This window comes from Ischnura elegans, chromosome 9, assembly GCF_921293095.1.
Source record: "Ischnura elegans chromosome 9, ioIscEleg1.1, whole genome shotgun sequence".
NCBI classification, from domain to species: domain Eukaryota; kingdom Metazoa; phylum Arthropoda; class Insecta; order Odonata; family Coenagrionidae; genus Ischnura; species Ischnura elegans.
The window spans coordinates 17,452,275-17,465,582 of NC_060254.1; the positions used below are offsets into that span (position 1 = coordinate 17,452,275).

Genomic DNA, 13,308 nt, shown 5'->3' on the forward strand with positions numbered 1-13,308 from the left:
CCTTTTTACCTTCCAACCTCTCTCCAACCGGGCTATGTTCAGACAGTATTCCAATTTATGGACTGCTGAATCTATAGAAGTGATAACCTTATAATACCTATTTAATAAATGGAAGCAATTGCATAGCTTGCGAAAACATCAGTTGAAGTACGGTGGACGAAAAATATAACTGCTTTATTCTTCCGCTTTTTAAGTTAATTATGAATCAAATCTAGATTTCAGCGTATTAAATCAATCTTTCTGCACATCTCAATGTATGAAAAACATATCACGAAAAATATTTTTTTAATAGTGATAACCCCTAAACCATTCCATCACGACAGGGTTGCTGTTTAGTGTTAGTGGAAGGTTATTCTTTTATCAAAAAGGATATAATCATTGAATTTCAAACATTTTAATATTTTTGTCGTTCAAGAAGTATAACTTTTCCGATGAGTTTGTTGCGTGTTGTTAACTTTTCAAGCAATCTTAAATTCCATGTTTCCCCCTCCTCTTCAATTTTTTCCCTTCTCTCTTTCCTGCAATTCAATATTTTAAACACCCTAAGGTTTCTTTCCTTTGGTTTCTTGCTAACTTTTGCCTGTTTTTTTCCTCCCCATTATTTCATCTTTCCATCCATCGCCCTTGTGAGGCTTCTCATATTCCCCAGTATATTTTTTTCCTGCGTACCTTGTCTTACTCGCCTCCCCAGACAAATTATTTTGTTTTTCTTCTCAGAACTCTTGAAAACATGTTTTTCCGGGAGACTTACTGGTTGAATATTTATTTTTATGACTCTCCTCGGAGAAACTATTGTGTGCGTAAAAAAATATGGAATTTGTCATTTAAATATCCGGTACTCCGTTGGATTTTCCGCTATATTTTGAGAGGAATTTGCTTGGCTTAAACTGATTCCTGTCATTAACTATTTTCCTGGTATGGATACAAGTGACAAAGGTGAATGTGGCTATGAAAATTTCCCTTCAAAATTGCATACATCTGCATGGTAACGTCAGGGTAGTATACGTTGTGTTAGATTTACATCTCCATCAATATGCAGTTCTGCCCCGGTTTTTTTGTTTTTGGTTGACGTATGTGGAAATTTTATTGTGTTACATAGGGATAAAACTCTATTAGGTATCGCTGGTACACAAGTACTGCTCTTGGAAAGGTTTAGCATTGCTTTAGACGAAGGAACAATAGTATTTAGGCATTGTAAATTGTTCTCACTGGTGAGTTTTAATGATTGTAATGAACTTGTCGCAAGTACTTAGGCTTCTGAAATAGCATGTCCTTAGAATAGAACCTGACGTTTGAATCTCGTAGCAAACTGATAGAAAGCAACGCAAGGATTTCGTGTTTATAGCATCCACTCTTTACCTTAGCTTTGCTGATTTCGATAAATTTATGTTGTCAGTTTTATTATTAACATAAAAATTCTCCCTTGAGGAGGTCATTATCGCATCGTCTATATACTGTCATTTTAGTCTCGATTTGTCAATGCATCGACCAAGCCTAATCAACCCTATCATAGCTAGAACCTTTTTCTTTGGGGATAAATTCAGTTAGCGTCTTACCCGTATTCTGTTTACTCAAAAACATTATTGATGAACATCGATATTCGAATTGTATCAAAAATTAAATAATTTTGGATAAAAGCCCGAGTCAATCGAGCCCAAGTCACCATCGCATCCTCGTAGGCTAAAAATATCGAATATGGCCGCGATTAATCGATACCTCGAGTGAGCTTATTTGCTAATCGTCTCCTGAGACGCCAACAGGAGTCCGTTGGGGCGCAATGCAGCCTGCGGGCCCATCTCTACGCCTCGCCACCGTGGACAACCGACGTTTTGGTGTCGTTGACAGAATCGTGCAGGTTATCGGGTTGGAGTAGCGGTTAGGGTGCTGGCTTCACACCCCGTGGACCCGGGTACTGATCCCGGCGTGGGCAGATATTTTCCACTCAGTCCCCGATTTGCTCAAGTGCTTTATGGAGGGCACTATAAGCACAGCATTTCGTCCGTGGGGTGGGACGTTAAGCCGGTGCCCTCAAAGCGCCGTGTCCTCGTTAAGAGCTGGCTAATGTCGACGCTGGGTTTTTCTCCGCTCTTCCTTCCATCCCGAGCCTTTCCTCATGTCGCGAATGACCTCAGCTGTCGGTCGCCTCCTCCGAATACCATAATTTATCCTATACCGCGCATGACGACCACGCATGACTCACCCACGAAATTCTTTTTCGTCTTTAATTCCCACCCTCCAATTCATCCCCTCATCCTCTCCTGGCATTTTCCACCCCTCCTTTCTTCATATTTCCTCCCCTTCATATCCTCCCCACCCCTCCTCCCAACACTACCCCTCTCCTTTCATCCCCTGAGCCTCAATAATGGATTCCTTGATTGTGCCTCATTACTCACTCAGAATGGGGCATAACGATAACAACCCACCACTTTTCTCTCTCACTGTCCCGGAGGGTGGTTGCGCGCGGGGGGGGGGGGCTTTGGAGTGGGAGGGGGATTTGAAGGGGTTTTGTGGCCCGCACAGGCGAGAGAGGCAAGAAATGAAGCATTCTGGGGGGTGGCTAGTGGATGGATGCGACTAGGGGTGGTGGGGGAGCCAGAGTAGAATAAAATGGCGTATAAGGAGGAAGAGTGGTGGAGTGAGAGAGAATGGTAAGTGGTCTAGGGGTCCTCCTTCCTTCTCTTCGGGGGCGTCGCTCAGGGTAAAGGGATCACGGGAATCGTTCCTCCCCATCCCGGGGGAGATATATAAGAGGGTGCGCTGCCGTACCCTTTTTAGGGTTGGGTGCTAGGGGACAAGCCCTACTGCCGTATAGAACGCATCCCACACCCTTCTTTACAAGCCTCCTTGGGTATATGTACATGTGTGTGGAAGAAGGCCGCATGAGGAATGGCCGAATTTTCTTATTTGTCCCCTTAATTAATTCTATTATATTGGTCGGTTGGCCGCAGATAGGCAGAGCGGTGGCGAACTGACTGGCTGACTCAGGCATTCTGAGTGGGTGGGTCTAAGTGTTTCCGCGACTGTTTCGAAGGGTCCGAGGGTTATTCTGAGTAAAATAGGGAAAGAGAATATAAAGCACCAGGGTTTAGTGATATTATTGTCAATTTATTTTTAGTATTCCACCGGTTACATATTGAGGATTTTGCAAATAGACCTAATTACTCCTTGTCATCTACAAATCCTATTCTGTTAAATCCAGTCCCCCGCTTTCTTAACGTTCTTACTTTGAACACTGTCGAATCACTTATTATTTAAGATATCATTGTTTATCGCGGGCTGTTTAAACCGATGGGATTATTTGGTATTGCATTAACCAAAGCCGGGTGGCAACCTCTTTGCGAGAAAGGGTTTGTACATATGAACTTGAAATAAATAACAAGGTACCATCATGGCATTGAATTTATAACTTAAGGAAATACTTAAAAGTAGTTTACTAGAACAAGAAAATGAAAATCGCTATGAAAGGAAGAAAAAATAAACACACTTTGAAAATAGTACAAAACAGAACATTTTTAAATGTAAATGAAATTGAACTCAATTGAAAATACGTATATAGGAAAACGAAAAGCGCTGTCATAATAATACAAATATTTACTCATTAATGGTTATGTAAATTGGCAGTGAAAGCATGTTGGCGTAGCAGCGTTTTTTTGCGAATTGAGAAAATTATCCGTCCACATAATTAATACCATTGTATTGGTCGGTTGGCCGCAGTTGATAGGCATTGCGCGGTGGTGGCGGCAAACTGATTGGCTGACTCAGGCTTTAGCGGGAGGGCGTGCGACTAAGTGTTTCCTATAGGAGCGTAACTGTTTCAGTTGGGGGGATGGTCTCTGTGTGTACCGGGGGGAAAGAGAAGATAAAGCGCCAAGGGTTTAGTGTGTGTATGTGATAGGGTGGGTTTGGGAGAGGGATAACATAATGCCCTCCTGCTTCTGGGTCCTATTGCTGCGGCGGCCCTCTCGATTTAACGCAAGCGCCTTCTGAGGGCAGGGGTGTGGAAAATTAGTGATAAGGGATCGGAAGAAGTATCTGTGGGATCGGCGAAATTACTGCTCGTCGAGGAAAGAAAAAAAATTATGAAAAGGATTGCCCTTCTATCTTTCCTTTCTCGGATCCTTTTCCTCCAGATAATGTATTCATGTATTTTTTTGTAATATCCCGCTCATTATTCTCTTCTCTCCTCCTCCGTGGGGCACTTTGCTAAGACCACGCAAATTGCCCTCGAGGGAAAAGTGAGTCATAGTTTGGATAGGAGGCCGTTGGAAAATTTTTACACCTTGTCTAATGCTTATAATGGTAGCGCATCAGTCTCGGGTCACTATTGGGATATGAGTAGGAGGGATGTTTATAACGATGACCATATCTTTAGGTTTTTTTTTTATATTCCCACGAGGATCCATCGTTCTGAATTCACCAGCTGAGTGAGTGTGAGGGAGATTGCCAACATTTTCGTTTGAGGAATTGCAGACATTAGTGCGGGAGGATCCAATTGCGTGCAGCCTGTGATTGATGGGATAATATGCCCCCAGGTTTTTCGCTGCCTCAACGTTACTCACCCTGTCAGCCAATCGATCCGCGTCGATTCCTCACCGTGATGACGGATTCTCTCCCGCTGTTTTATCCTGCTCTCCCCAGCTATATATTCTCATAAACTACAGCCATAGTAGAAGTCTTTATTTTCAACTTTTTTGCTATGCTTACTGATATGGGGTCATACATTTGCCCACTAATTTAATTTAACAGCACATTCACAACACATGTTTCAATTACTTTGCAATCATCGTCATCAGGTACGATCGAAGTTCCTGATGATGATCAATTAATCGAAACACATGTTGTTAGCTGTTAAATAATATTAGTAGAAAGTAGGATATCTTTGTTTATCAATCGATATATTTCACGATATCTCTCCGGAAAAAGTTGAATTTGACGTATATTTGTGTATTATTTTATTAACTAAAAACGAGTGGACATTAAAGTTAATGAAATTCATACATTATGACTTAGACATTGTAAAATGTCTACTTCTTAACCTTTTTTATTTTAATTGTGCATCCAACGTAAATTATTTCTACGATTAACTGATTAACTTTTCAAGTTCCTTGCATCATTACTTTGCCTTTTCATCTTTTTGTGTTGGTTTAAGATAAAAGTTTTATTCACTATTTATATAATGCTGTGAATTTCTGCTTTTTGAAACACGACTGATTTTCCATTTTTCTTCTATTTTCAGGAACATCGTGTATAATATTAGCCTCCACGATCTGACGGAATTCACCGATCAGGTAAGCTGAGATATTTACTTTCAAAATCTACAAGCAATAATTGGTTCCATAGTGCTGATTTTAATATTCCTATGTTTTATGACAGATATACATAATTTAACAGGCAACCCTTGTGTTTTTAAGGTTATCCAGTTGTAAAAATATACATATATCCATTTAGCGTTAATACTGCGTAGCCATTCCAGTAGATCAGTGCCATTGATTTCATTGTGTAGATTGGAAACTCTATTTTTCTTTGTCCTTGCCCTTGTACTCTACTCATGTTATTTCTAAATTACCAATCTCTCGTTGGTTAAAGGGTTTGTCGTTCTTTTTCCAAAAATTCTCATCTTAACGTCAGTTTTCTCAGCTTTGAGATCCATTTAGAAGAGTAATCGACGGATTTTTCAGTCAATGGCTCGTTATAACATAGTAATTCCAGAGGGTTCGACTTTTCTGGATAAAATAATTTCAACTCTCACATTTTCATAGGTATTAATTAAAATTACCATTGTTTTTTTGATTCTTTCATATCTGTAGTGCTCACTGAGCGTCATAATGCTTTAGGAAAATAACAAATTTTGCAGGAAGGCGTTATGAAAACTTCCTTTTCACAGTTTTGTTACAAAGATATTAGAAAGGATTTTAATACCCGTAATGTTTTCGGATACGATGAATCTTTCGTGGCCTTATGACCGGTTAAGGTTCTCCATTTCCGCCCAAGTTTGAATGGAATACATTTCAATCGCCCCCAAGGCTGATTGATGATGATTTAATCAGCCCTGAGGACGATGGAAAAGTATTCCATAGAAACGTCGACGAAAATGTGGAGCCTGACCCAGTCGAAATCCCTTGAAAGATTCATCGCAACAGTGCAAGAGCTGCACGTATTGAGTGGTTGGTTCAGAGCGGGAGCGGATCACGGACGCGTGACCGCTCCTTCCCCCCTGGGATTGGTCCCCGCCCAGCGGTGTCTGTCCCAGGAGTCCTTGCGGTAGAATGCATGTGGCCCCTCTTCAGCCGGAAGCCTCTCTCCTTCTCTCTGCCACCTTGGTCTTGTTCATCCCTTGCGGTCATGGGCCGGTGCACGTCCTGAGCGGATCGCGAGAAATCTTCGCAGGTCGATGTTCCGACAGAGTTTCGGAGGCGGCTACCAGCAGAGCCCTGCAAAGCGCCTCCCGAACTCACCGTCGTATACACTCGAGCGAATAAACGTATACACTCGAGCTTCGAGTTAGCTAAAGCCGTGTCTCAACTCGTTTGTCATTAGAGAGCATGGATTTGGGCCGCCAAATTTTGCGTAGCCAACCCAAAGGGGAGCACGAAATCTTTGGCATCCTAACTCAGGTGCTGCCATCTCCTGGGCACGAAGCCAATGAAAAACGAGAGAAGTATGGAATGATTTGAGCAAATGGCGGACGAAACCCTTCACATTTCACATTGTATACAATATTCATGATGTTAACATTCTCGCGGATTTGTTGGCTCGTGCAAGTGGTTTTGAGTTTTGGATAACGGAGGAGAGCATTTTCTCATACTTTTATAGTTTGTTAGGTAACCTTTTCGTTTTAGTAGTAGTAAAGTACGGGTATTTTTTTAATTCTTAGCTTTAGTTCAATTTTAGGTTGTATCTTGTAATCGAGATGTATGCTCTAAATAAATCCTAAAAAGAGATTTATTTGAACGGAGATCTTTTGGAATTTCTTTCCCAAGTTTTTCGCAACACTCAGACTGAAGCATCGCTTGCAGCATCAGCGGCACCAAGAGGCGTCATATCCAACTAACCCTTTCGCTCGAGATTCTCTCCCCCTCGGGTGGTTCTTGAATCTTCGACGTCTCCCTCAAAAGGTTCAACGCACTCCTTCCTCACCTTATGAATAAGAAGACGCTGTAGATGGTGGACGAGACGTATTTTATCTGGTAAATTTATTTTTACTAACCCCTTCGGCCTTAGATGATGTGCTATGGTATTTGGAGGAGGCAACCGAGGGTTAAGACCATTTGCCCAATAGAGGTAGAAGGGTGCAGAGGAATCCGGCGTCGCCTCAGCCTGCTCTTAACGAAAGGCGCCAAGGGGACCACAGCATAGCGTCCCATCCGGCGGACGGAGTGCTATACTTAGATTGCCCTCCACAACGCACTCAATCAGTGACCGGATATTTAGCGAAAATTTTCCGCCACCTTACACTATAGCCACTACACCAATCCGATCCCGCCACGAAGCCAGTCGGGCAATCTCTAAAAAATCTCGACTATCACCGGGATTTGAACCCGGGCCCACAGATTTGGTAGCCAACACTCTAGCCACCACACCAAACTGAATTATATGAGAAATTATTAAGGCTCGCCTTAAATTTTCAAAAAAAAAAAAATAAAAAGAAAAGGAGTAGTCTTCCTCCATCTCTTTCGCCTCACTTTCCCTCTAGGTATTTCTCCTCTTCGTCGGTATCCATCCACCTTTCCCTGTCTTCAGAATACTCGCCGAGGGCGGCCGAAGTGGATGGGCGAGCAGTTCTCCTTGTGCGGAGCGAATCGGCTTAGAGTCCGCCGTTCCGAACACCCCGCTCTCCCGCGTATATATCTCTCCCTCCACCTCCTCCCCCCGGCCCTTTCTTCTTCCCTCTGTAACTCTCTCTCTCTAGCGCCTCAACGTCGTCTTTTTTTCGTGCAGTAATCCTCTTCTCTGGAGCGTCGCGCGCCCGATAACCGAAGAAAGCTTCCCAGCCGTCAAAAAACCCCACCCCTCTCCTATCCGTTCTCCCCACTCCATACCCTCCCTCCACCAACACCCACCCACCGAGCACCGTCACTCATACTTCTTGTGCCGTCATCCATTCGCACCCGGAATGATATCATTTCACTCCATCCTCATTCCCCCGGCAATATTTTATTCATTCTTTAAGTACTAACCGAATACTTCTCAATAAGGGTGGCCACTCACCCTGAAAAGTATGGAAAAGTAATTAAAGTCATGGATATTTTTTGACGCGGGGTTTAAAGTATATGCAATTTCGTTTCTGGGAAGCAATATGCCTCAATTAGCCTTAATCCTGAGTATGAGAATAGCGAGGTGTTAAGTGAGAAATTAGTTATTAAAATTTGCAAAATCAATGTTGCGCTGAAACACCATTCAGCCATATTCTGAGAGCTGCGACGTCATTTCGTACGGTGTGTTTTCAGGCATAGCTTGTTCATTGGGGTGAAACCCTCTTCAGCGTACACTAAGTTTGGAAAGAAGGCGTGAAAAGACTCATGGACTAGATTCGACGTGTGAACATGCCATCATCTGTATCTTTTCATTCATTTATTTCTCGGTTACGCCTACAGCTAGGATATGGAGCGAAGAAAAATATTAAAAAATTGGAAACATCTTATTTATTTTGAAGGTCAAACGATCATTTTTATTAGTTCTTTATTAAAGTGATTACCTTCAATATTAGGACATTTTATTCCTAATATGGCATTCAGGTGAGATTACATTGTAGTTAAAATTATTTTTTTGCTGTTACTTTACTTAATTTATTTTAAGGAAAACATTATATTGCTCTCTATAAGTCTCTCCATAAGTTTTGAACATGCAAATAGATCATATTTGAGGAAAGTGCATTTAATCTAGCGGTTTGGAAACTAACGGCAATTCAAGTTAAATATGTCGGAGGGGCCACTCTTGACTGATACTTGGCTAGAGGGAAAAAAGTAAGAGTGTTGAATTCATAATACTTTAAAAGAGTTATAATGGATCAGCCGTAATATAGAATTTTTGAATGTTTATCCTCTTAAATATGAATGTTGATAATACTTATCACCGAAGAGGAAGAACAAATCAGTGCGTTTTGAAGGACAACAATCATTTATAATGACGCAAGAGTTAAGTCTTCCGTAAAACTTTGCAAAATTCCAGTGCTATTGGGATGAAGTTGCGAATTTACACCTAATGGCAAGAAACCAATCAAAGCTATGTTGACAGGCGAGCGTAACGTCTTATCACATCAACGTAATACGCGTCCATTTCCAAGCCCTTCCCTGATTCATTTTGCTCCTATCTCGCTACATTTACGCCGCTCATTTTTTCTCTTCGTGAGGCCTGCACCTGACTCTCTCCCCTGGTTCTCTTAGTGTCTTAGAGGGAGACCGCCGTCTATTCCACCCTTCACTTCTCTCCCTTGGAGTCCTTCGAGCAGCGCAGAAGAGATGCCAACGTCCTTTAAGACGCTCGAGTCGCTTACGTATCTCATTCTTGCCATCTCAAGTCCTCCCTTCCCACTCTCACTAGACTCTTTATTTTCTCCTCTGCTTATTCTCTTTGCTCTCTCTCTCTCAACCCTCTCCTTCTTATCTCCCTTGGATTCCTTTACACGAGCTTCACTTTTTGTCGCAATCTTTGTGATTTTTAGGATTGATTAAGCATATTTTTCTCCCTTTCTTCACGCAGCCTTTCATCTACTATCGTTCATTTTTTTCTCTTTTAACGAAGTGTTTTTAAATATCTTGCCGTTTTAATCAACACGAAATCTAAGTCTCGTAATTGGTGTCTACTTTCATTGGAATTGGTAATGAGATAGTACTTGCTCTGGGTATCAGATAGTTCCTTAAATAAAATTTGAACTTGGCAAAGGTAAAAAAAAACTCTAACTATAAGTTGTCTTAAGGAACTGTTGGAAAAGTGAACACTTTTCTCGTTCCTTCGACGTAAAATTGAGGAAATGGCTTCCTAATCCGTTTTCAGTTATGCATTGTTGATTATGACAGTCACTCCCTGTAATCACGAATCATTTTCGTCTACCGTCGAAATTAGTTTCGAACTTTTCTGCGTTTAATCATTTTCTTTTGAAGTCATTATTGCGTTAGTCATTCAGTGGCCTTTTAATCTCGCCCTTTTTTACCTTGCATCAATGTATACAAAGGAATAGATCGTGTTCTTTCATGTGCAGTAATGAATTTCATGTTCAGTGAACCATACGTGTCACCATCATAGTTACAATGGATAATCACTAATCATTCTCAATGCCAAAGTGTTAAAAAATCAATCAGGGTTGCCTTGAATGAAATAAAGTACCAATTTTTACGACTTCGCACGAGATTATAAAATTTTATTACCTTATTACCTTATTAATTAAATTAATATTATTGATCTTAGAGCATTTAATTTATTATAATTTTTTAACTTTACTCACCATAAAAAGGCCCCGAGATTCCTTGAATGATTTTTCTTGACATCAAAATGCACAGCAGTAATACGGCATTCACTAATCGTTCCCAAGTCGCGTGACACTATACCATGCCACCATTTAGACACTCGAGGTATGTTGGCATCAAATGAGTGTGGTCACCCATCCTCTACTCTTCCTCAATCTAACTCTTAGACTGAGTTAAGTTGTGGCCTTTTCTCTCGCAATTATTATCGTTGAGCTGATACTCTGACGGCCTTAAAATTACTTATCGTTTTCCCCGTTCCGTCTTTTTCTTTCTGGAATTGTGCTTATTCATCGATGTGCAGTTATGCAGTGTTTTGCTTGTCACGTTCATCCTCCGTAATCGCTCATCATCCGCGTTGACCAGGAGCAAAAAAATAAATAAACCTCCCGCAGTCATCTTGAAGGAATGAGAGACCCGATTTTTACCGTTTCTTCCACTCCATTCCATCGCTGAGTCGGTTGCGCTGTTTGTTATCGCGCCTCCGTTAATTCCACGAATGCGTGCCTGGATTATATGGTTCCGCTGATGCCTTTTCATCCGCGCCGTGTGCTTTCACTCGAAGATTTGAGTGAAAGGGCTCCTGCGAGTTGTGATTAGCCCTCGCTCGGACACTAATTCTATGCTTCTCCCTCTCTCGCCTGCTCTCTCTCTCTCTCATCTCTAATTTGTTTCTTTGCTTTTATATCGTCCCCTTTCCTCTCTCTCTCTCTCTCTCCCCGAGCAATTCGCTCGTATATCTTTTGTTCCTTGATTGCCGCGTTCCCTCGCGATGGGTCATTATCTCGTCCTGATGAGCCCCAAAAATACCCCCCCATTCATTTCTTCCTTTTTTTCCGCTCTACACACGACTGTTTCTGAACTTTCGCCTTAACCCCGGCTCGCCGCTGCCTGCCCAAGTGTGAACTAAGTTGCTCCTGTGTTTGTACCTCCGACACCCGTCCCTCTGCCGCCTACTTAATTTTCCTTTGTATGGATATTTATTGGCCTTCCCCGAAAATCTGTTGTATTGCTGACTCCCGCTCCTATCCATTCATACCTCATTCGGGTAAGTACTGTTGCGTATGAAAATTGCACATATGTTTTTGACGTCAAGTGAATTGTGACTACAATACGTCGTTTTCTGTTTCCCAACTTAATTGTATTTTAAGTTCTCCATAAATATCATTCTATCTAGTCTTGTTATACGTGTAACTTCATTTCAAGAGAAGATTCCCATGATGGATTTGGAAAATTCGCCTCTGTATGCTACTTTTCAATTAAAATATGTCGTTTTCCAAGTAGCCGTCTTTCATCAGTACTGAATTTTCTTATATTTTTATGCCCTGTTCGTATTATTATTTCGCCTTGGCTTTCTATTCGTTGCGCCTCATTTCGAATACAGCGTTCATCTATGAGCCCTACCTGTTGCACTAACCTAATGATCGTTTTAATTCCCTTTTTAATATGCGCGACTCTCCTCTGCCGCATACATTTCTTTCTTCGGGGAATGAATCCTCTTATTTCCCTTGCATACAGGAGTTTGCTCTATTTAAAAGTCCGCATTGCCTTGCTAATTTTTCCCTTCCTTCCTTTTGTACCTTTCTCCTTTAATTCTCACTATTCACCTATGTAAAACCCGCGCATGTTCCTACAATTACGCGCCGTTATTGTTGCATACTTAATGTTTCCTCTATCTCTGACTCAGCATTGGGAACTCAACCACTCCAGACAGCCGACTCGCCTTTATTAAGCCCGCCGGTAATAACAAGATGGCCTCGGATTCTGAGGGTGGTATTTCTTTTACTTAAAGTTTTCATTCTCTCCGTTTTCTTCTTTCGTCTTCAATCGTGGCAGTCCAGTCCTCCGCTGTGGCGGAAGATGAGCCCCACCTTGTCCTTCGTTCTTCTTCTTCCTTTTTTCCGGATCCCGCTGTTCCGTTCTCCGCGGGCGACGAGGGCATTCCTCCCGCGGGGTCGCCCCCCTTTTCCTCCCTACTTTCAAGAGAGTGTCCCTCGCCGCTGCAGTCATCCCTTTCTCCTTCTTTCTTTCTCTCCTACCGACTGACAGCACAGACTCCCGTCCGTCGTCCACTTGGCGAATAAAACGGGGAATTAAAAAAAGACAGACGAGGCTTCCACTCATACCCCTCTTTCTTCCTCTTCATCTCTCTCCTCTTTGCCAAACTCCCTTTTGTTTTGAACTTTCAAACGCCATTACCGAAGACATTGCGTTTTGTATTCTTTTTTTTTCACGGAGGAGGAAGTGGAAAAGGAGATGGCCGAAGAAGAAAAAGAGCAACTCTTTTCTCATCCTCTTCCAATTCTTCTTCTCATCAGGTTCGCTTCGTTAAACTTCTTTTCAAAGATATCCTTGAATTAAAATGTTGTTCATCGCCATTTTTCAGTCAGTTAGATGATCAGACGTTTCTCCTTAATCATTCATCCTAGACAATTGATATTTTAATGGTGTGAACCTTGAATTATCTCCATTTATGCTGTGCTCCAAATGAATGTTGTGCTCCTCGAATGCTTGTGTATTTTTTCGATGCATTTCGACTATGTATGTTATTTTGTTTACGTTATCGTCATATGCTGCTCTTGTGTTAAACACGTCTATTATAATGCATATGATGGGAAACCATTCAATTCGCTGTATTTCGACTTCGATTATTATCGATGAAAATCGGAATGAAGAGGCAATAATCATCCCCCTTTTGCTACATCTCTTCTTCCTTAAGTGTCCTCTCACCTAGCCGTCCTTCGTTTTGAACTTTCAAATGCCATTACTTAAGAGGGATAGAGTTTTTTCTCAGCATTTTTTTTGTTTCGGGAAGGAGGAAGTTGAAGAGGAGACGGTTGGAGACGGA

The 13,308-nt window shown here is 41.7% G+C and overlaps 1 protein-coding gene across 10 annotated transcripts in view; it reads left to right on the forward strand.

Annotated features, from left to right (window-relative positions):
- LOC124166112 (semaphorin-1A-like) overlaps positions 1 to 13,308 on the forward strand; it is a 915,056-nt gene that overhangs the window by 652,785 nt on the left and 248,963 nt on the right. For all 10 annotated transcript variants that reach the window (XR_006866398.1, XR_006866399.1, XM_046543761.1 and 7 more), the window contains exon 4: positions 5,237 to 5,288. Coding sequence is in view for 8 of the 10 variants with exons in the window: in XM_046543761.1 (XP_046399717.1) it covers positions 5,237 to 5,288 (52 nt within the window). In the remaining 2 variants the exon portion in view is untranslated. The remainder of the gene's footprint in view (positions 1 to 5,236; positions 5,289 to 13,308) is intronic.